The sequence below is a fragment of the Varanus komodoensis genome, unplaced genomic scaffold (genome assembly GCF_004798865.1).
Source record: "Varanus komodoensis strain SLA01 unplaced genomic scaffold, ASM479886v1 scaffold15, whole genome shotgun sequence".
NCBI lineage: Eukaryota > Metazoa > Chordata > Lepidosauria > Squamata > Varanidae > Varanus > Varanus komodoensis.
In genome coordinates, this window is record NW_025335440.1 from 11,203,803 (window position 1) to 11,225,821 (window position 22,019).

Consider the following 22,019-nt stretch of genomic DNA (forward strand, 5'->3'; position numbering starts at 1 on the left):
GAGGCCTGATTCCACTGCACTTTCCTCAAGGAGGCTTAGTTTTCATAAGCAACTCTTGAGAACCCATGGCCCGCTGTTGGGTTGTTCAGGGCGAATTGCTATGCCATCTGAACCTGGCAGAATGGTTCTGTTTATTATGATCATTACAATTATAATTGTGTGTCATTTTATTTCTACACTGCTCAATAGCTGAAGCTCTCTGGGCAGCTGACTGCAGCATGGCTTGTCTGAAAGAGTGACAGAGGCTCTTGGCAAGAACAGTGAAAAAGCCTGAATGCTTCTCACAGGGGCCTGGCATCCTCCACTTCCTCCGACTTGGCTACTCATGTAATAGCAATCTATTTTATCCCCTTGTTAGCACAGATATGTGCATATGATACACCTCTCCAATTTCATGCCAAAATTCCATCCTCTTCAGCAGAATTGTTAAAAGAAAAACATACCCCCCGTTTATTTCATGATTTAATTCTTTATTTCACAACTCTGTGGTATGGGGGATTTCAGCATGAAAAGAGGAGTGGAAGGAAGCTTAAATAACCCTCCTAAATCATCATGGCCCCAAATTGGGGATATGTTCACTTCCCATAAGCAGGTCAATTGCACATGCAAACATAGCTGTGCTAGGAAAAGGAACATGCTGCTGGGAGCAGCAAAGGAGGCTTTTGTCTTCGGCTTTAGACAAAGAAAATAAAAATCCTCACCACTTCATCCTAAAACAAAAGAAGGGCTGCTCCACCTGCTTCACTCTGAAGACAGGACATATGTAACATCAAGGCAGGTGCTTTGCTCTATAGGGCAGCTGTGCCACAAAGATTCCTGGGATATGTGCAAGGAGCAGGCAAGAGAAGTAAACTGGAAACATGCCTTGGAAAGACTGAACATCTTTGGGGTTAGCATGGTTAACACACCATGGGTTAGCAACTGAATAACCAGTCCAAGGTGGGTGGATTTCTGTGATGTTTGAACCAGCCTACAGTAAAATGGGTCCTTTAGAAGGCACTCATGTGCCGATTCACTCATTGAGAGACGGTAAAAGTACACGCCCTCATATCCCTCAGAATATTTATGCTTTAAGGACTTCAAGTCATCATTCTGCAATATAGCAAATATTACATTAAAATTTACAAGGATACACTATGTTTAATGAAGGCCTAAAACCTGAATTTTACCCTGCAAGGAGCAACAGATTAAATATGTTGGGACCATTGTATATCAATTAGTCAATCCATCCATTCATCTTTATTTGCATCAGCATGGGCTTTAGCCAGTGCTTTTTTTGTAAAAAAAAAAAAAAAAAAGGTGCCAGAACTCACGTCTTGGGGGTCACACTTTTACACTAAAAAAGATTTTCAATTCACCAACTTTTTTTGAAATAAAGAATTTATTTACCTTTTGCACGTAGCCAGTCACTCTACACACACATAAACATAATAGTCACCGCCGGCAGTAAGCACTCAGCGCGCGACCACACACACCAATCTCAAGCCGAGCAGCGTCCCAAGCCAAGCAGTGCCCTCACAATCGGCGCGGACACACAAGCAGCCCGCATGCACTATTTTAATGATTTTTGCCGCCGACCTGCTACGCCCAACAGGGCGATTCACAATCACTTGGAAAAATCCGTCAAAAAAAGGTGCCGGAATGCTGTTCTGGTGCATTCTATGACAAAAAAAGCCCTGGCCTTAGCATATCAAATACAAATATACATAAGTATTATAGTAAATGCAAGATATGGATTGCAGGGAAGTATCAAATTCACATGCAAGAATTTCTAGGTTTACAGGTATTCTGCATAAGCAAACATGCTAGAAAGAAAAATACACAGCTGTCCTGGATGTGACCATTTTGGTTCAGAAGAGTAAATCACAAAGCAAATTTAATTTAAATACAGTAAGAGACCTGAGAACAGAAAAATCCATCTTTCAGTTGGCTCATTTCTACTTCTCGTGATGTGCTGCCTTTCCCCACCTTCAGGGCTTTATTTATTTTACTTTATTTATTTAAAGCTTTTATACACTGTTCACTACAAGCATATCGGGACAGTTTTACAATAAAAGCAACACAGAATAAAATGGAGCACAGCATCCAAAACTTCCAGTAAATAAAGCCCACTTTAAAACCTATTAAACATTAAAATAATGGGAAAATAAAAAGGGTTTTGCCTGGCCCTGAAAGGAATAGAAGCAGAGCTGGGTGTCATCAGTGTACTGATAACTCCGCAAAACAAACCCTTGGATGACCTCTCGCAGCAGTTTCATGTAAGCCTTACCTGTTTTAACTGCATAAAAGTTTCCGCATTAGGGTAAATAGCCTGCTTTTCTTCTTCCTCCTTTTTTCTCCTTTTAGTCCGAGGTGTTGCTTTCTCACCTGCCCTCTGAGTTCGTTTGTTTCGCTGTTTTTTCATTTCATGTCCTAAATCTGCTCTCTGAATCTGGCTGTTACCACATCCAAATGTACCCTGCAATGGATTCCCTAAAGGTTGCTTATGGAGAAAAGAAGATAAGTATATATCAGTTTACTTCAGATTAGTTTTCTATATTATTTAGATTATGCTAAATAATTTAGATTATGGTAATCTAAATAATTTGATTTAAATTTATATTTTTATAAAGCCATAATAAAAGACCATGTATCTGCTTGCCAAGGAATGCTATGACAATGTAGGCATTGCTTCATTAGCTTTTTACTCTATTTAGCCAGCAAGGTGCTCACCAAATGGTAAGAATGTAAATGTAAATATACAAGAGTGTGTAGGCAAATGGACAGCAAAGTTTCCCTTCCCTGTTCCAAGCTGCTTCATATCTCACACTTGATTTATCTTCTCTTTAACCCTATGCTTCCCTTTTGCTGCCCCACAGCCACAATGGAAGAGCAAAAGTCTGAGCTTGGAAATAAACTACATTTAACCTGTGTGTGTGTGTGTGTGTGTGTGGGCGTGCAGAACTTTTGTTAACCACTCAGAGGTGTAGAATAAAAACAAAACTAACGAACAATTGAATAAGTAAGAGAAAGAAAGAATTTATTTATTATATTTTTATACAGCCCAACAGCCAAAGCAATCAAACACACACAAAAATTATAGAGGAAATGATTCTGGGGTTTATGACACAGTACATGAAGTATTATTACCTGTCATTTCTCCTTAACTTAGTTAAGTTTTAACGGTCAAAACTTTTTATATTTATTAAAGCAAAGATGCACGCATCCTTTGTTACAGTGCAACAGGTACAGCCAGCATTCACTAAGCCAACAGTCTTTTAATGTAGGGGCAATCACGATTTCCAACTGCAATAGCACAAGCATGCCTGGATTCAGAGTCTTGGCGCTGAGGATGCAGGACCTCAGAGATGAGGCATCAAATAATCCTATGGTCCTGCAGACAACACTGGGAGGCCATAGGACTGAACGTAAGAGAATCAAAAACTCCAGCCCTCAAGAATGATTCTTGCAGATACAAATCAGCTGCCTGAATTGAGATTCTGATAATGCTGAACTGGATTGGCTCTCTGAAAATCATGGTCATTAAAAGAACTTGCTGGGGACTAGGGAACCTGCCAGCCACACCCCTGCCTCGCTTTTTTCTCCTCCTCTCACCCAAGCTGCTCAGTCGGCAGCGGAGCATGGAAGGAGCTGCATCGGCCACTCCATCTCCGAGGCAGAACTCCAGGACTTTTTCTCCTGGCTGGCTGCAAGGGCAGGGTCCTTGGGTGACACTGAAGAGTGATGCCAAAGGGCATCTGCCTGTCTGGCGCCCATTTGACACTGTGTGGCAGGACACTGTGCCCTTTTGTAGTGGGTCTTAACTGGCCCTGTGGCTATGGACTTACTGGGAGGAGGGGAGTATAGAGGAGCAGCTATTAAGGTAGTGCTGCGGGGGGAGCTCTGATGGTGGGGGCAGAGTGTGCCTGTGTTCCCCCAGCCAGAGGATTCTGGGTAGCTGTATCAGCCAGCCCTCTGGCTTGCTGGTGCTGTTGTTTAATGCCAGGTTGGTCTGCAATAAAACTACTCTCATTCATGACTTAATTGTGGGTTAGAGGGTCAACCTGGTATGTATCACTTAGATCTGGGTGGGAGCGGAGGGAGGTGCCCCTCTCCGGGTATTCGATACAGAACTAACATTGCCCAGCGGGCTGGGGAGGGTGAGTGGCAATAATCTGTAAAGATACAATCTCTCTTGCAGGCTCCCTGTCCCTATAGATGAAGGTCTGGAGCGCCTGTACTGTATGTTGGGTTCTCAAGGCAAGTTAGGGATTCTGTTAGCATACTGACCACCCTGCTGTGCTTTATCAGTCTCCCTGCCTCAGCTGACAGAGGTGGTCTCGGACTTGGTTGTGACGACTCCCAGGATGTTGGTCCTCAGGGATTTCAACTTCCATGCTGAGATCACTCTATCCAGACAACTGAGGACCCCATGGCTGCCATGACAACCATGGGGCTGTCTCAGCACGTCACCAGCCCAACACATGAGAAGGGTCATACTTTGGACTGGTCTTCTCAATGGGAAAGGGGGATGGTGGTTCCAATGTGGAGGGGCTAACATCTACCCCATTGTCATGGCTGGACCACTATCTGGGTACGTTTAGGCTGTTGTCCCCTTTTCCATTCTGCCTGGGTGGGAGAGCCATTCAAAGGTCCACCCTCAGAGTCCAATGGATCCTGATGGTTTCAAATGGGCTCTGGGAGATTATCTGCCTGAGGAGGGTGGCTACCCACTGTGCTGACTATGGAATATGTTCCCAAGAGAGGTTCACCTGGCGCTGATACTTTATTCTTTTTTTGCATCAGGCAAATACTTTTAATTTTCCCATTATTTTAATGTTGAGTTGGTTTTAATTATCTTGATTTGCTGAATTTTGTGCTGTTTTGCTTTATTTGCTCTTTCACTGTAAGCCGTCCCGAGACGTCAGTGGTAGATGGGTTAAAAAAGCTTTTAATAAACAAACAGACAAACAACAAATGGTTAGTGCTCCAGTTGATGCCCAAGTCGCCCTATGGAATAGGGAGACGGCTTGGGCAATCGACTGGATTGTTCCAAAGCATCCCCCTCCTTCCATTCAGCACCCTGGTATGATGATGAGCTGAGGGCAAAGAACCAAGACGGGAGACAGCTAGAGCGCAAGTGGAGGTAATCTTGTGGCGAGTCTGACTGAACACGTTTAAGAGCTCATTATCAGGACTACTCTGTGGCAATAAAGCAGGCGAAGTGTGGATTCTTTGCCTCCTCTATTGCTTCCTCACAGTGCCGTCCTGCCAAGTTATTTCGGGTGGTCTGGCGTCTCTTGCAATCCATTCTGCAATCATATATTTTAATACCTGATTCCTCCCATGTATGCCACAATGACCTTCTGGGTTTATTAATTTGTTGGAATTTTATATTTGTATTAGATTAATTGGGTATATTGTTTAAATTTTTATTGTTGAGTTTTAACATTGTGTTTTTAGAATGTGTTATTTTAGCAGTGTGAGACGCCCAGGGATGCTGTAGGTGCAGTAGATGGCATATAAATATTCTAAATAAATAAATAATAAATAAATATTACTGCTAATACTAATACAAATACCATTCTGGTGTAATCTATGTACATATTAATATGGTAATACTATTGGTGGTAGCATCATTTTAACAATAGTGGCTCAATGGTTTGATTTCAGGTTCAAGAATTTTTATCAATTCACAACGGTGGATTTCCTCAGGGTTTCAGTTTTTAGTTTATGAATATACTTATGAATAGTGCTTCAGACTTAAGATATGAATTGCTGTCACTAGATTGGCTAACAGAATGTATGTTATCTAATCTTCAGCAGTGCTAAAACTATTTTTTTAAAACCAAGATGCAACATTTCTGCATTCTATTAAACTCTCTGCTCAAATTAATTACTATGCTCAAACCAACTTCTATTAAGTGCCTCAAATACTCAGGCACCAAGAAAAAGAGCTGCAAAACAAAAGGACAGGGTCTTACAACTCCAATCAAATCTGCTCAAAGGGGTTTTAGTTTTTACAGGATCTTTTTAATATACAAAATCCATCAATTCAAAACTGGTGCCAGATATACAACTATCTATGACTCAGCTTCTTCCTACATTTACACTGAATACTGACCAAGAGAGATGCCGCCACAGAAACATTATTCACTCTCCACAAACTGTGCAGTACTGTATTCATATAGAAAACATCTTCTGATGTCGTAATAAACTAAGGTTAAAAACAGGAGTAACACATGACTCTCTAGTCATTTTGGCCTTCAACTCCTATGACCCCTCACCATTGACTATGAGGGTTAGGACTGATTAGAGTTGTAGGACATAACATCTGGAGTGCCAGAAGTTGCCTAACACCCAATGATGGAACATGACACAGGGGAACTTGAAGCTGTGCGCTCATGCCTCTGCTGCAATCAGGTGGTAGTTCTTGGTAGCGCTGAAGAATGACTTGACAAACCTTTCATTTACCACCTGTGGCTGATCTTAACTGTGGTTTGCATGAATCAAGGTAACTTCAAACCATGGGTTATGAAGTGGAATTGTTTCAAACAGACCATAGTTAAGATTAACCAATGGTTAGGGTGTGAATATAACACAAAGCTAGGTGCCGGAGGTCAGACTAGATGGCCCAGGAGACCCCTTCTGACTTGCTCTGTTTCTATGTTAATCAAAATGGAAGGTAAACTTGTAGTCTTTCACTTGTAGCCAGGGCAGGGAGAGGTTGGGAGCACATGAGGCTTGCTGTGGTTCATCATACTTTATCATGATGCTTGAACTGGCCCAGTGAGTAAAAGAAAACAAAATCATAGCAAATGTAAATAGGCAATTTCAAAAATGTATCTGGCTTACAACTAATGGACATTAGCCAACAGAGCTAAGTGTAACCTCCATGTTCAGAAGAAATACCTCTATGTACACCAAATGCCTGGCACACAGAATAGTTATCTTCTCTTTGCCTATGTTATGTACTTTCAGAGAAATGGCTGCATTTGGAAACAGAATGCTGACTCTGTGGACCTTAATCTGTTCCAGTATGTTAATTCTTATGCCCCTATTAACCTAAAACCAGTTTTATAACACAATCCAATGCATGACTACTTGGTAGTTAGACTCACTGAATTAAATGAGGTTTACTCCCAGGTAGCTATGCACAGGATTATAGCCTTAATTATGTTCTTTTAACAGCTCTGCAAGAAAATGGAGAACATTTAGAGCACACATGCACACACACAGAGAGCAGAATCTGAAAATGTGGTTTAAAAAAAATCTCTATGTATATTAGTATGAAGGAAATAATCTTTTGCCCTCAAAGACAGTAGCAGTGGTGAGGGAAGCTGTGTTCACAAAGCATGCTTCTTCATTTCCTACTTTATGCGGTGAACCATAAGGAGCTAAAAGTCCACATTAAAACACAATTTCAGGGAATGCTACCCTTAGGAATTTCTTTCATTATAAATGATCAGTAAAATAAATTTATAATACTGTACAGTTTGCAGTATTTTGAAAATCTATGTATTATAAATTGAAGAATGCTTACCATGCCACCTTCAACCAGGTCCCGTTTATTCACGAATTTGGTCTCCTCAGCATTCTCTTCGGAATGGGAGCTATGATCTGATTTCTGACTGAGAACAGATGCAGATTTTTTGTTCTTAAGCAAATGTTTTAGGAGCTCATTCCCTGATTCCCCTTTTGCTGCTGGATTGCTGGTGGGTTGCACCTGATTCTGTGAGGAAGGAGCAGGCTGTATTGTAGCTTTATCCTCTTCTACTTTAATATCACGTTGACTCTCTATCTTAGGCTCAGCTTGACTAGAGAAATGATCAGCCTCTGTCTTTTCCAGTCTAATTTCCTGAAGGCTCCCAGGAGCATCTGTCTTGACCTTGTCTGTCTCCGGGTTTATGCTTGATTGCTCAGGCAATTTGTTTTGTGGCAAATCACTACTGGAGAGCTGACCTTTCAGTTCTAAGGAAGAATGACTCTCTGCAGCAGCAGTTGGAGTTGATGAGCCTGGCGGCTCCTCTGCCTCCATTTCTCCTGGATGATGTGCAAGTTCAGCAGGTGTGCTAACCGCTGGGGTGGAGACAGCATCTGAAACAACTGGAGTTGGGGGTGCAGTTATATCTGAATGAGGTGTTGATGGTGCATTTATCGATTCTGCATCATCATCTTTCTTCTTTTTTCTTGTCCTTTTCTTTTTACCCTTTTCTTCTGGAATGATATCAGAATACAACTGAATGAGAGACTGACTTGTTCCAGGAAAATTTGTTCCGTGTGGCATGCTGGTGTCCTGACCACAAGCAGGACCACTGCCTGTTACTGGAGAAACTGAAGGCAAACCTGTGCCAAACTGAGGTCTGACCTGGTATTGTGTAAAGCTGGCTCCAGGCATATTCCCATGTGATTGTTTGGCAGGATGAAAAGTAGAGCCTGCGTCTGGAACTGGTGTTGCGTCAGGCCCAAAAGGGGAAGATCCCACTGGCTCACTGCACTGTGGAAAGTTGGCAGCAGGTGGAGAATTCAAAGGTCCCTGCTGCAGCATGGGCCCCATATGCTGCTGCTGATGTTGTGGAGACGGTTGAAGAGGGCGTGAAGGCCGCATGAAATCACAAGGTATATCGGATCCAAAGTATGGTATCTGAGACAAGGCAGTCCTGTTATTTAATTCTGAGCCCACACTGCCATGTTGCTCCATTTCCATCCGCTGCTGTAAAGCTCTCTGCCGATCCACCTCCTGCATAAGCTGGATTCGCTGCCTCTCCTGCTGCTCTCGCAAACGCTCCTTTCGCTCACGCTCCTGAAAGCTTTCACTGAATGGGTTGTTGTCATCAAACTCCACACGTGGTGGAGGCCCCGACTGGACACTAGAGCTGGGAACGGATGCAGAAGTGGGAGTCACGGGATTAACTGGTAATGGAATCATTGGAGGTGGCATCCTTGGTGCATTGTGGGGGATGTGCACTGGAGTAGCACTAGGGGTCTGCCATCCAGGCAGGCTTGGCATCCTAGGTGGATTGGGTTGTCCAGGAACCACAACGGCATGCTGCTGATGCTGAAGCTGTTGTGAAACCATGGGGAAATTCTGCTGGCCCACTGCTGGTGGTGATCCTCCTGGAAGCATTGGGGGCTGAGAAGGCAAGCCGGGCATCAGCGCATGGGGCCCCATTCCACATTGCTGCTGCTTAATTCGATATTCTTCAATGAGCTCTGCATGCTCTTTTTGCTGCTTTCGTATCTGCAATGTAAACACTCCATCAGCTAATGCCCTGCAAGAGCATCTTTTGTTTCTCAGGCTGCAAACTTCTGAGAAAAACAAGCCAACAATTTATGCAAATTATAAAAGACTCTAATCCATGAAAGCTGATACCAGAATAAATGTGTTTGTCTTTAAGACATCACAGGTCAATTTGTTGTTCTTATGTTTATTTTCATCATTAAAAAACAACAACAAATCTATATACTTTGTCTTCTCAGAACAAACTCTCACTAAGTGGCCTTAAAAGATAAATAATACTTTCATCAGTATCTGGGAAGCACGGCTTGTTTGAGGGGAAAACAACCCTAGGCAATCCAACAACAATCATGGGCTGTTGGTTTCCCCCTCAAGCAAGCCATGCTACCCAGATTTGGACAACACAACAAACCACATCCAGGCAGGTGAACAGGTCCTGGCACATACCATGACTTGTCTAAGCCACTTTATTTATTTATTAAAACATTTTTATGCTGCCCCATTCGCCAAAGCCTCGGGGCAGCTTACAACAACTTTAAAAACAAGCCAGTGAGAATAAACCCCGACAAGATGGTGGCACTGTTAATGAATGGTATATCTAGCTGACTCGTGTTCGGCATCTTCTGGAAGGGACTGCTCACCCCTCAAAGGATTAGCTTCATCCTCTGGATTATGCAATCATTTGCATTATCACTGGAAGACAAGAGCACTTTTTAACAGCTTAGGCTGATATATCAACTGTGGTGCTATTTGGACAGAAACAGATTAGCTACAGACAGCCACGCTTTAGGAACGTGATATTTGGGTTACTATAGTGCATTATGTTTTCAACACGTTTGAAAATATTTTGGAAACGTGCTGGTCAACAACAGGGCCGCAAGACTGGTTCATATGTTCATATTATGCTAATACTTTGTGATCTGCATTTGTTTCCAGCCCATTTCTGGGCCCGATACGAAGTTCTGCTATTAAGTTTTAAAACCCTAAATGGGTTCAGGTGAAGTTACCTAAAGGACTAACTCACCCACATACAATGTTGAGAACCTTAGGTGATAACCCTTGGTTATCTTAATGAGGTGTTGTATCATTTTAATTGGTATTTTTGATCGGCTTTTTGTATTATATTACAATTTTTCATTATGAACTGCTTTAGCATATTTTAAATGAAAAGTACCACTGAAATGTGCAGGATAAAATATATTAGCAAAACAGAATACTTCCACATGCTGCCAGGTCTTCCCATACCCACCCCCTCAGCAAAAATTCTTGCCTGTTCAAGCTGCTTTTGAACCATACTCTGCTGCTCAGTAACATGCTTAAGCTGCTCTGCATCTTCCTCCGGAAATTCTCGGCCTGCTTTCTTTGCAGTGCGCTGTTTTGCAGACAGTGCTTTTTTTGATTTTCTGTGTGCTCCAATTTGCTCTTCAAGGAACTTCTGCTGCATTTGAAGAAGCTGCTGTGTTTCTTGCAGCCATTCTTCATATTGCTTTCGATGTGAATCATCTGAGGATAAAGCAGAATGAATCAATATTTTTCTAGCATTTAAGTTCAAAAGGGAGGTTTTTATTATTCAAGTGTTTGGTTATTCCGTAGAAAGTTCATGTATATACTTTTACCTTAGGGTTTTTACAAAGTTTAACAACTCTTTTTACTTTTTACATACTTTAACGATTCTGGTTTTCAAACTTGCTTTAGTAAAATTATTGTCTTTCATGAAGCCCACTCCCAACAGCACTAACTTTTTCCTCTTTTAATAAAGAACTAAAATAAACCATGTTGGAGAAGAAAAAAAGAGAGTGTCAAATACTAGCACAAGAAAAGTGCATACTTTTCTTAAGTCTAACCAATGACAACAGTATTATTCTGAAACAGAGAATGAGGCTGCACAAGCCCCACTTTTTCCTTTGCAAAATGATTTTAGGTTTATATAAAATAAATCTGTACATTGATATCAAGCTAAGAATCACTACTTCAAAGCAAGCAATGTTATTTTTAAAAGCTGTTTTCAAAATTGAATGATAGCTTTTCATATTTAGAAGTTTTGTGTTTTTTTGGAAATTTGTCATGTTTCCAAAAATATGAATGAACTCATTTAGAATCCTGTTGTTAATTATTTGTGCCATTATTGAAGTTTAGAGTAAGTACCACAGAAGCAACAATTTTGAACAGACCTGTAAATAAATTATATGCATTTTGAAATTGAACAGGTTTTGAGAATCAAAGGCCATGGTCACAATAAATTATCAGTTATACTTACTTCCAAAACCAGGACCAAAGTTTGGAGGGTTTGGCCTAGAAATCTGAGGTGTTAGGTTTCCATCCTTAAAAGGAAAAAAGGGAGTTAATAAAATGCTATTTTATATGCACTCTGATCCAGGGTGTGAGAAAACACAAAACATGTTTCTCCTCTTGAAACATCTCCAATGAAAGCTCAAGAAACTGCTCTTGGGAGTTCAATTATATACATCTTAAAGGGTTCTAACCCTGATTCAGGAAGCCTGAAGAACCAACAGTACCCATGAAAAATAGGCAATCATTATGACCATGAATTACTTAGGCTCTGAATATAGCGGTACCTTGGCTCATGAATGCCTTGGTTCGTGAACAAAAATTTCATGAAAATTTTGATGTGGGTTGCGAACTCCGCATTGGGTGGCGACCAAGATCGCAGCCATCTCTCCACCCCCTTAGTGGGGAGATGGCCACGATCACAGTTGCATTTGTGCAGGGAAGACGTGTGTGATCATGGGTGCTCTCCTGCAGGAAAGATGGGCGCAATCTCGGCCATCTCCCCGAGTGGGGAGATGGCCGCGATCGTGCTGGGGGTGGTGGGGAGGAGATGGCCGAGATTGCACCCATCTCTCCCTCCCCTCCACACCCCATTAACGCCCGTCTCTCCCCCCGCCCAGCACGCCACGATGATGCACACATGCAGGGTTGACAGGTGCAATTTCGGTCATGCGGGGGGGGGGGGGGCGGGGAGATGGCCACACTTGTGCTTGGGGTGGGGAGGGGGAGATGGCCGCAATCTTTGTTGTTCTTTGTCACTTTGCTTCACATTTTTCTGATTAAAAAAATGATAACAGAACAGATAAACCTTATTTACATTGAACCTTATGGGGCAATTTAACTGGGCTCATGACCAATTTGGGTCATGACCAGAGTCCTAGAACAGATTAAGTTCATGAGCCAAGGTACCACTGTACAGGCTACTTCAAGTATCCTTTGCTTTTGATCATGATTTACTTAAGAAAATCTGAGCTGTTTTAGCATAAACCTTTGGACAGGTTGTATTACCTGTGTAATTGCTTGCTGTATCAGATTCTGGCCTTCACCAGTTGGTGCTCCTGGAACTGCTTGACCCATAAAGGCAAATCTAGTGATATGTAAATTAAAACCACAATTTTCATTAATTTTTATGTCTTGAGTTAGCAAAGTAACACTATTTTAGATTAAGATTATTATCAGGTTCCAGCAGCAAACATTCAAGGCAAGCCTAGTCTCCTCATTCATTCCTGCTGTCTCCGTATGTTCCCATTATTATGAGGTATATTTTCTTTCTTGCAGTGGCATCTGGGCATATTCCATTAATTTCTGCATAGAAGCCCCAATTTTTTCTTGGGGTGGGTATGGGAGGAATAGTGTGTTCTTGATCTACTTCACCTTCCCAGTCTCAGCCTTTTTCTGTACATACACTGGAGTTATTGCTGCATGTAGGACTGTGCAGCTATTTCCATGAATGTCATTTGCTTTGGGGAAGGAAACAAACTATGCAATATTATTATTACATTGCATATCCTGTCTTTCTTTTTGAACAAGGAATTCAAGACAGCTTACAAGGTCACAGCCATTATGTAATTGCCTTCACTAAAATTTTCCACAGATCAGGAAACCTATTAGAATGATGTGACAATTCAGGAAAAAGTAGAAGCACATATCCCCACATATATTTAAGAGCAGCTGCAAAATACTCACAAACTTGATATAAAGATGTCATTATTGCCTACCTGTTCATGACCATTGGTGGAATCCCCATATTGTTCTGTGCCATTACTTTATTGATCCCTTTTAAAGCCACCATTTTTGCTTTCATTATAGGATCAGTGATTGCATCAAAATCTATAAAGACAGAGTTGTATAAGATTTTCAAATTTACAAAGCATTAAGTTTATAGAACTGCCAGAATATACACACCTACTATATAATTTTTTCACATCTGCTTACCTCTTTAAGCCTATTGTTTAAATTTGCATAATGGGAATAATGAAACCTGTTCCGTGGCTATTTTATGTTTGATTTTTCACATTATCTCAGGTTATATTGAGTTCTTTAGAAACTCACACTCAAGAATCAAATAAGCCAGAATAAGACTAGGTGATTCTAGTTTTAATAAGGATAAGCAGGTTGAACACATGCCTTTTCCACAAACCTGGAAAGCCTATCTTACTTATTTTAATTTGTATTTTCCATTTTCCATAATTGACTGAACAAATTAGAAAACAAAATAGAGAAATTAGACTTTATCCATTAGCGCACATTACTGGAATTGATATATGGGTGCTGGTTTCCACTCAGAAAGTAACTTCTCGCAACCACCCCACGTCCTTTTAACCTTATCATGGCTTGAGCATAAGAGAAACAAGAACTTACCAATGTTAGGAAAAAATGGCTCTGAACGCTGGCGAATCATGGCTTGCATTTGACGCTGCTGCTGCTGCTCTTGCCTTTCCTGATCCAACAAATCTTGCAGAAGAAGGGGCTGTTCTTCAAGCAAAAGCGGCCTCTCGCGATTTTGCTGCTGGGTATGCATCATCTGCTGGGGAACCGGCACACCACTAGGGCCAGGTCGACTTGCAACAGGCACAGTTTGGTTACCAGGCTGCCCAGCCACAAAGCTATGACTAATTGGCTGGCCAGGGATAAAGCCTGGATTTACTGCTGTCCCTTGTGAGAAGTTATGGCTTATTTTTTGAACCATGTTCACATTATGTATTGCATTTTCCATGGTTTGACCAGCAGATGTAATTAAAGTTTGTGGAACACTTGAAACAGGGTTTGTTTGTGCTGTTGGCAGTGTGTGAGGTGGAGAGCCTAAAGGCCCAACATCAGAATTTTCTGAACTTTCATTAGCTAGTAAACTCGTTAGAACTGGAGTAGACCCAGAAATATTGCAAGAACTTGCTATACTTTGAACAGATGCTGGCGCAGGGCCCTGAAGAGCATCTGGGCTCGACACAGTGGTTTCCTCATTCATATTTGTTTTGTCAGTTATTTCCACATTACAAAGCAGCGCAGATTTTGTTTCACCATCATGCAGCTCTCCTTCAGTCAAATGCTGAGTATTTGAGGCTGCCACATCTCCAACACTTCGTTCATTTTCAGATTTGGCTTCTTCTAATGTGTTTGGAGACAGCACTTCTGTTTTAATCTCATTCATTTCAGCAGTTTTTCTTTGAGGAGAAAGTGCATCTGAAGGAACAGCAGCCTTCTCATTCTGCTGAGGTTTTTGCTGAGCATCTTCTGTCTTGCTTTGTATGTCATCAATTGGGACATTAAGATCCAGCTCCTCATTAAACATCCCCTTTTTGTCACCCAAATCATGATCTGGATCAGTGTAGGCAATTATATCAAATTCTCCTGATCTGAGAAGGTCATCAAGGTGACGATCATTGGTTTCAAGATTATCTAATGTGTCCAGTTCATCTCCTTTGCCATCAGGGTCTAGATTTAGGTTTTCAAGATCTTCATCAACCAAATCTTTAACTTCAACACCATCTAGGTCTTTGACATCTAAATCTTTCACAGAAGGATCATCAGGGTCAAGTTTTTCTTCCAAGGTGTCAGTGGGCTGGTTGGGAATTTGTAATTCACCTGCTGCCTCAGCATGTGTTGAAGTTGGCAAAGGACCTCCTGAAAAAGCATCATTAACTGGTGGATGACTTAAAGGACACATAACTAGCACAGGAGGATTGTTGGGATTCACTGGGTCTTGCTGAGATGGCGGCAAATGCTCCAAGCCTGTTGACACATGCAGTGAATTGTTTAAGCTTTGAGAATTACATCTCACAGGCTCTAGGTGTCTCGGTCCTTGACAGTCCTGCCTAGGTACAAACCCTGCATGTTGTTGATGCTGGGGAACTGTGTTCAAAACAGCAGTTGATGAGGAATTAAAAGGAAGTCTTGGTCTGGCTTCAGGTGCTCTGTGACAGAGCTCAATAAATGCCTGCCCCATTATGTTGTGCTGCTGAACCTGAATACCTTGTGGTGGAAAATGCTGTGAGAGTCCAACAGGGTTACCCATTTGTGGCTTGTTAGGTAGTCTAGGCATATCTACAGACATGGATCTTCTGAGCTGTGGTGGAACACCAGGGTGTTGCATTTGTTGTGGTGGACCAAGGAAGCGTTCTTGACATGGGGGAGGTCCATGACTACCTCCAGTAAAACGAAATCTGGGTTAAAAGAAAAGGGAAACTTTGGTTGACTTGGATGGCCAACTGTAGCATATTTACACAATGAACCACTTTTGTAGGATGTTACATCTTTTAATTAACTAGAAGTGACACCTTTGCTAATTGAAGCACATTTTGGCTGGCCATTAATGGAAACAGAATATTAGAATTTATGGTCCTTATGTTTAATCCAGCAAAGCATTCTTATCTTCTTGTTTTGATTAACTTCAGAATTAGGTCAAATAGAATGGAGTGATTTAAATAAAGGCTGTTTTTCTTGGTGAATTAAATAAACGGCTTTAAAGTGAAATTGCAGGCTACCTAGGCACATAATTCTTTTTTCTCCATAAATTCTGAAGTATAAAAAGGCATGTAGGCTTATGGAAGCAATTTTGAAATTAAAAATTTCTGTTTGACTCTGTGTACATGGAAGGACAATAAGCAGGATCACTTACCTGAAGATGAAAGAGTGAACAACTTCCCAGGAACAAGGATGGTACTTACTGAGCATAGCAGTGTTTCTCCATTACATTAAAAAAATACATCCATACAGTTTTGTTGAGATATTCTAAATACTAAACAATAGTAAATACAATACATGTCCTATGGTGTCATACTGCTTGATCTCAAAAGTCACATATTTTTTGTTCCTGATTTATTAGCTTACACAGAAAAACGAATTTTACCTTGATGTGCTGATAAAGGCTCATGTATTAAATTTTAAGTGACTTAAGTGCAGGCTTTAATACACACGGTTGTGTTACATTCAGATAAAATTTTAAACTAGATCAGCTTTAAAAAGACAGGTAATATAATCAACATTCTGAACTAAAACAGTGGATATTTATGCACCTTGGATGCATAACATATGCATTAAACAGATGCAGAAGCACACCATCTATTACATACCAGTTCTGCAGTCATTCTGAATTACTGAGACATGCATGGAACATTAAAAGGGTCTAAGCAACCCATATCTTTATGATGGTGTATTGTCTGTTTACGTGTTTGTACTGGATGGGTTTTATAAGGTATTTTTAAGGTTTTATTATTTGTAAACTACCTAGGAAACTTTGCTCATTGGATAGTACAGAAAAGCAATAAATGAAATAAGTAATCAAGAAGCATACCTAGTTTCATGAGGACGCATTCCCATGCCCCCCATATCTCCTGGATACTGGGGTCTATTAAACTGCCCATCAGCAGAAAAACCTGTGAATCTTAGTCCACTGGGTGGAACAATAGATGACCTAATGTTTCCAGGATAGGGAGGAGGTGGTCGGTTAAAAATCTGGCTCAGATTTTCTTGTTGCCATGGCTGAATAGATCCTGTATGAGATGCTGAGGAAGGCTCGTGGGTTTTCTCTTGACGAGTTGCATTCTTCTTCTGTTGCTGCTGCTGAAGAATAATTTCTCGTAATTTCTGGCGCTGACATGGAACAGAAGCAATTGGTCTTGTTAATTCTACAGTTCTCTTAGGTGGAATCTTCTTTTAAGAAGAAATCCAAGCAACATACATACATAGAGCGCACGCTTGGATTTCTTCTTAAAATTGTCATATCTATCTATCTGTCTAAAATAATATGGCAATGAGTACAAACACAGGTACTTTTCCCTCCAATCATTCCCGCAAAGCAAATATCCTCAACTCTCCAACATAAACATGGTTACAGAATAAGCAGGGTTACTCCTTCTCTAGGATTTGTCATCTAAAAGGGTGACCAAGACAACTTTGGTAATCAGGGCTGAAACCAGATTGAAATGTAGCAAAATCAGTGGTGCCCACAAGCACTAATGAACCTTCAGACACCTATTTTGGCTCCTATGAGGGCCCTATTCATCCCATAATGTAAAAAGAAGTAATACATTGTCTTAATGACAGCTAGAAATATTGTGCATTTAAAGGAATCATTTTCTGTGCTGGGACTCGGACTTGCCCACTGCCTCATATAGTCAGTCTTTTGGGCAGGTTAATTGTCCTTGTCATACCTCCCATGGAGACCATTTTACTGGTGGTGCCTAGAACAGTTTCTCAAAATGCCAAAGGTGCTCATGATACAAGAAGTTTGCCTACCTCTTACCTACATAACTGTTCTTATCCAAGACAGCCAGGAGTGGCACAGATAACACCCTCCTCTAGTACCTTGCACAAGAAAGGGAAATTGACTACTGACAAGGTGGTTGTTACAATCTCAAGGTCTAACGAAAGTTTCATTAAAAGTAGTCTCCCAAAGAACCATGGTAACACAGGCTGTGAAGTAATCACTGATTGTGGTTAAAGAGGGAGGGAGAAATTCAAGGGTGAAGGGGAGGAAAAAAACATGATTCCACTGCTCACTCCTAGTCTTAACTGTAGGTAACAGAGGCTGTTGCTTCACAGTGCACCAGCTTTCAAGAGAAATCCAGTATAATTTAATGTAGTTAAAGACAAGATACCAGTAATAGGACAGTGAGATGGCTGCTATAGTATGGAACATGCATATACCTTATATAACAAACATGATTCTAAAAGGTATTGCTAGATTCTTTCAACAAAGGTATCTCCGTTTTCACCAGCACATTATCCAGCAATATTAAACTCACCTGTCTTAGTTTCTCTGCATCTGCCTGAGACATTGCATTCTGTGTATTTGTTGTTCCTGAAGCTGGTGTTGGGCCAGGAACTTGAGTGGTTTGTGGAAATTGCTTTCCTTGCAAGCTCATTGAAGAGTTTACAGATGCATTAAAGTTTCCCTCTGATACAGGTCTTGGCTGCTCTGCAATTTCATGTAGATGCTGAGCAGACCCAAAACTTTCTGGCTGAGGCCTTGGAGTCAGTGGAGGCTGATCATAAGGGTCACAAGGTGGGGCTGTTGACGGATGGCTAAAAGAATCTGTCACAGCAGGTCCTGGCAGCTTTGAAGGCTGAGAACAGGGGTCTGATGGCCTCACAAAAGTTCCAGACAAAGTCCTGTTCTGTGATGTCTGCAGATAAGGATCCCGATTTGACATTAGAGCTGGTCTGCTGAAAGTTTCTGAAATTCCAGGCCTTGGAGTTGCTGGTGGTTGAGTGTATGGATCATTAGCTACTGGCCTAGGTGTGCCTGGAGGCTGAGCATATGGATCAGAATGCCTTTGCGTAGCTGCAACCTGAGCAAATAAGTCTGCTGTCTGGGCAGGTCTGGGTGTGGGTGGCTGATGCAGATATGGGTCTACAGTGGCAGGCCGAGGAGTACCCGGAGGCTGGGCATATGGGTCCGTGACTGGCCGAGGAGTACCCGGAGGCTGGGCATATGGGTCCGTGACTGGTCGAGGAGTACCCGGAGGCTGGGCATATGGGTCCTGAGCAGTTGCCCTTGAAATAGTTCCAGACTGAGTAAATGAATCACTCTGATTGCGCACGGTTCTTTGTGGATGGGGGAAAGATTCTTTTATTGCTGGGTGGGGGGTCAGAGGAGACTGAGTGTATGCATCATTGGCTGGGTTATGTGAAAAATTGTCTACAGGTCTTGGAGTCAAAACAGGCCGTTCGTAAGGATCCACACTGGTGCGTCTTGGAGTTGGGGGCATTTTTGTGTAAGGATCTTGTGGGGACTGAGTTGGGCGCATTGGAGTTTTGAATGGACCAGAATTTCCTTCAGCAACAGGAGCAGGAGTCAATGGTGGCCGTGCATAGGAGTCAGCAGGAGACATCCGAGGTCTCTGAAATGCATCTGATCTAAGAGGTGGCTTAGCAAATGGGTCACTGTTTGCCACTGTTAAAGGAGCTTTCCCTGGTTGTTCTACAATTAGAGGTGATCTTGATACACCTAAAGGTTTGGAGAACTGTTCTGTTCCCATTACAGGTCTGGGTGTATCTGGAGGTTTTGTATATGGGTCATTGTTGACTGGAGACAAAGAACATGATTCTCTAACTGGTGATGGTCGGCTTCCTGTTGATTCAGTTACCTGAGCTGGCCTGGATATGGGTGATGGGGGTGGACAGATATCTGCTGATGTCACAGAATTTCTTCGGATGAAGTTTGGATTTTGGTTAACAGGTGGTGGCCTTGGTGTTCCCACCATTTTTGCATATGGGTCAACAGGAGAAGATGGTCTAGTGGAGGAGCAAAGAGGAAAACCCTGCTGACCATGTGCATCTGGAACAGGCATTCTATTTTGTGTGGTAGGTGGAGGTGGGGCCTGCGGTTTCAGAAACACATCAGAGGGAGTAGTAGAAGTAGGAGTGCTGGGAGTGCTAGGCAACTGCTTGGCATACGATGTCTGTTGTGCAGGAGACATGCTTCCATTGCCAGTCTGAGGGGTCAGAGGACTCTGCATCCCACTGCTAGGTGTGTCCGAACCTGAATGATTCATCAGCTGCTGTGATCCAAGTTGTTGTTGCAGTTGCTGCTGTTGCTGCTCATTTTTCACTTGTTCAAGCTTCTGAGTGGCTTCAATTTTAGCTTGTTGCTTACTTTTCTGACGCATTTGCTGTTTTAGGAAAAGAAAAAAATTGTTATGTTATAAAGGTAACTTTAACATATTAGGAACGATTAACAATGTCATAAGCGGAGCCAGCTGGAGCTGGGGGTCAGACTAGATGGCCCTTCTGACTCATTTAGTTTTGTGTTTCTAACAATCATGTTAAAAACCCAAGCCTATGTATGGTACAGACGCTGTTGACTTATAAAACTGAAATGTATACATGTTACTTTATTTGCTTGTCATAAGATATAGCTAAACCTCAAGACTGGATTACTGCAATTCTCTCTATGTGGAGATGTCCGTAAGGTTGGCCTGAAAGCTTGAGCTAGTGCAGAATGTAGCAGCTCTGCTCTTGTCAGGAGCTGAATCTTTTCTGCATGCAGCACCAAAGCTGCGGGGAACCACACTGGCTGCCTATTCTCTACTGGACCAAAGGCAAGGCTTTACTTTCAGTGTGGAAAGCCCTGAGCAGTTCGTGAATGGGATACCTGAGAGAGCACCTTCTTCCTTACAAGGTCAATTGATGGGATGCCCCTAGTGGTTTTGCATGGACCTATAGTCTGACTGAAGTCCACCAAAAATAGAGCCTTCAGTGTGGTAAATCTCTTTTTGTGGAATTCCTTGCCTCTGGGAGTCAGGCAGGGAATGTCTCTTTATTCAAGAAGCCTTACTAACCTAGTGTTAGTCCTTAAGTCCTTTAGGTGGGTACTTAAATTCTTGGCAACTAGTTTTAAGTGAAGGCTAGAGATCCTGCAGCTGTACTAGACAAAAGTGGAAAGCAGCAATCAAATGCAACACACCTGTCTAAATTTCCATTCTTGCTCATGCTCCGATTCCCTCTGTTTTAATGGGTCCTTAAAGAGTTCAGTGTCGATACGAGAGCTTGGATCAATGCTATCCTGTTGTTGCTGCCTTTTCATGGAATCATTAGACATCTGCACTTTGTTGATACGTAAGGCTGCTCTATTATCTCTTGCTTTTTGCTGCAAAAAAGGTCACACACACACACACATTAATTGTGTCTTCTGTTAGGTTGATAAAGGTAAGCAATGCCTTTGAGTGTTACCCCCACAAAATCCAAACATGCATTATTTATGCTGTTTGGTTTGATTTAATTTCACATATCAATTAAAGAAACTAGGTCAGCCTTGAGTACCTGGAAACTACTAATCTCCCTTGGCACATTATATATGGTACTTAGATGTACTTAATCTCACTTTTTTCTCCTCTAGATGAATTGGCTTAACAAAACTGACTAAGAAACTAACAACTCAGTCCTAGCCTGTGCTTTGTACAAGGACAGATCTATCACTGCATACAATTTCTGGGAAAAAAGGGCAATAATCCAAATCAAGCTGAGCCACGTAAGCACTGGAAAGAACAAATGAAAACCAAGAAATATGGGCATTGGTTCAGTTAAGCAGTGTAAGCAAGAATAGGGCTTTTAATCATTTAAAAGCAACTCCAAGCACTTATTTTTCACTGATGTCTTTGGGTTTGATTCAGCATAAACTGAACTGGGAGAAGGAGGCTTCCTGCCCCCTCCTTCCCATGGGAGTTCCTCCATCCCCCTGCAAATATGATCCAGAGAGTCAGGCAACCCTGATGCATGCTGCATGGGTATTCCCCAGTAATTGGGCAGGAAAAAGTTTATTTGTCTTGCAGCAAGCAGATCCTGGATTGCACTCCCTTGGCATTACTTTACCAGATGATTACAGCAGTTTTTTAAGTTTGGGTACTTAAGTTCTGAATTAGTCTTCGGAGCTGGAAGAAGAACACAGTCACGAGAACACAAATACATCCAAATATGAATATTCTGGCTAAAAAAGCAAACATTGACACCAGAGAAGAAATGAACTCAAAGAACTAGCCAGGACCCAAGTTTTAAATACATACTTTGTAGAGGT

General features: G+C 41.8%; 1 protein-coding gene across 19 annotated transcripts in view; it reads right to left on the bottom strand.

The window, feature by feature from the left end:
• The window catches only part of KMT2C (lysine methyltransferase 2C), a 183,787-nt gene that overhangs the window by 17,261 nt on the left and 144,507 nt on the right, over positions 1-22,019 (bottom strand). For all 19 annotated transcript variants that reach the window (XM_044424617.1, XM_044424621.1, XM_044424603.1 and 16 more), the window contains 10 exons: positions 20,913-21,095; positions 18,250-20,118; positions 16,797-17,095; positions 13,868-15,666; positions 13,225-13,336; positions 12,515-12,593; positions 11,475-11,538; positions 10,488-10,720; positions 7,523-9,220; positions 2,270-2,482 (listed from right to left, as the gene is read on the bottom strand). In XM_044424617.1, the coding sequence (XP_044280552.1) occupies positions 2,270-2,482; positions 7,523-9,220; positions 10,488-10,720; positions 11,475-11,538; positions 12,515-12,593; positions 13,225-13,336; positions 13,868-15,666; positions 16,797-17,095; positions 18,250-20,118; positions 20,913-21,095 (6,549 nt within the window). The remainder of the gene's footprint in view (positions 1-2,269; positions 2,483-7,522; positions 9,221-10,487; positions 10,721-11,474; positions 11,539-12,514; positions 12,594-13,224; positions 13,337-13,867; positions 15,667-16,796; positions 17,096-18,249; positions 20,119-20,912; positions 21,096-22,019) is intronic.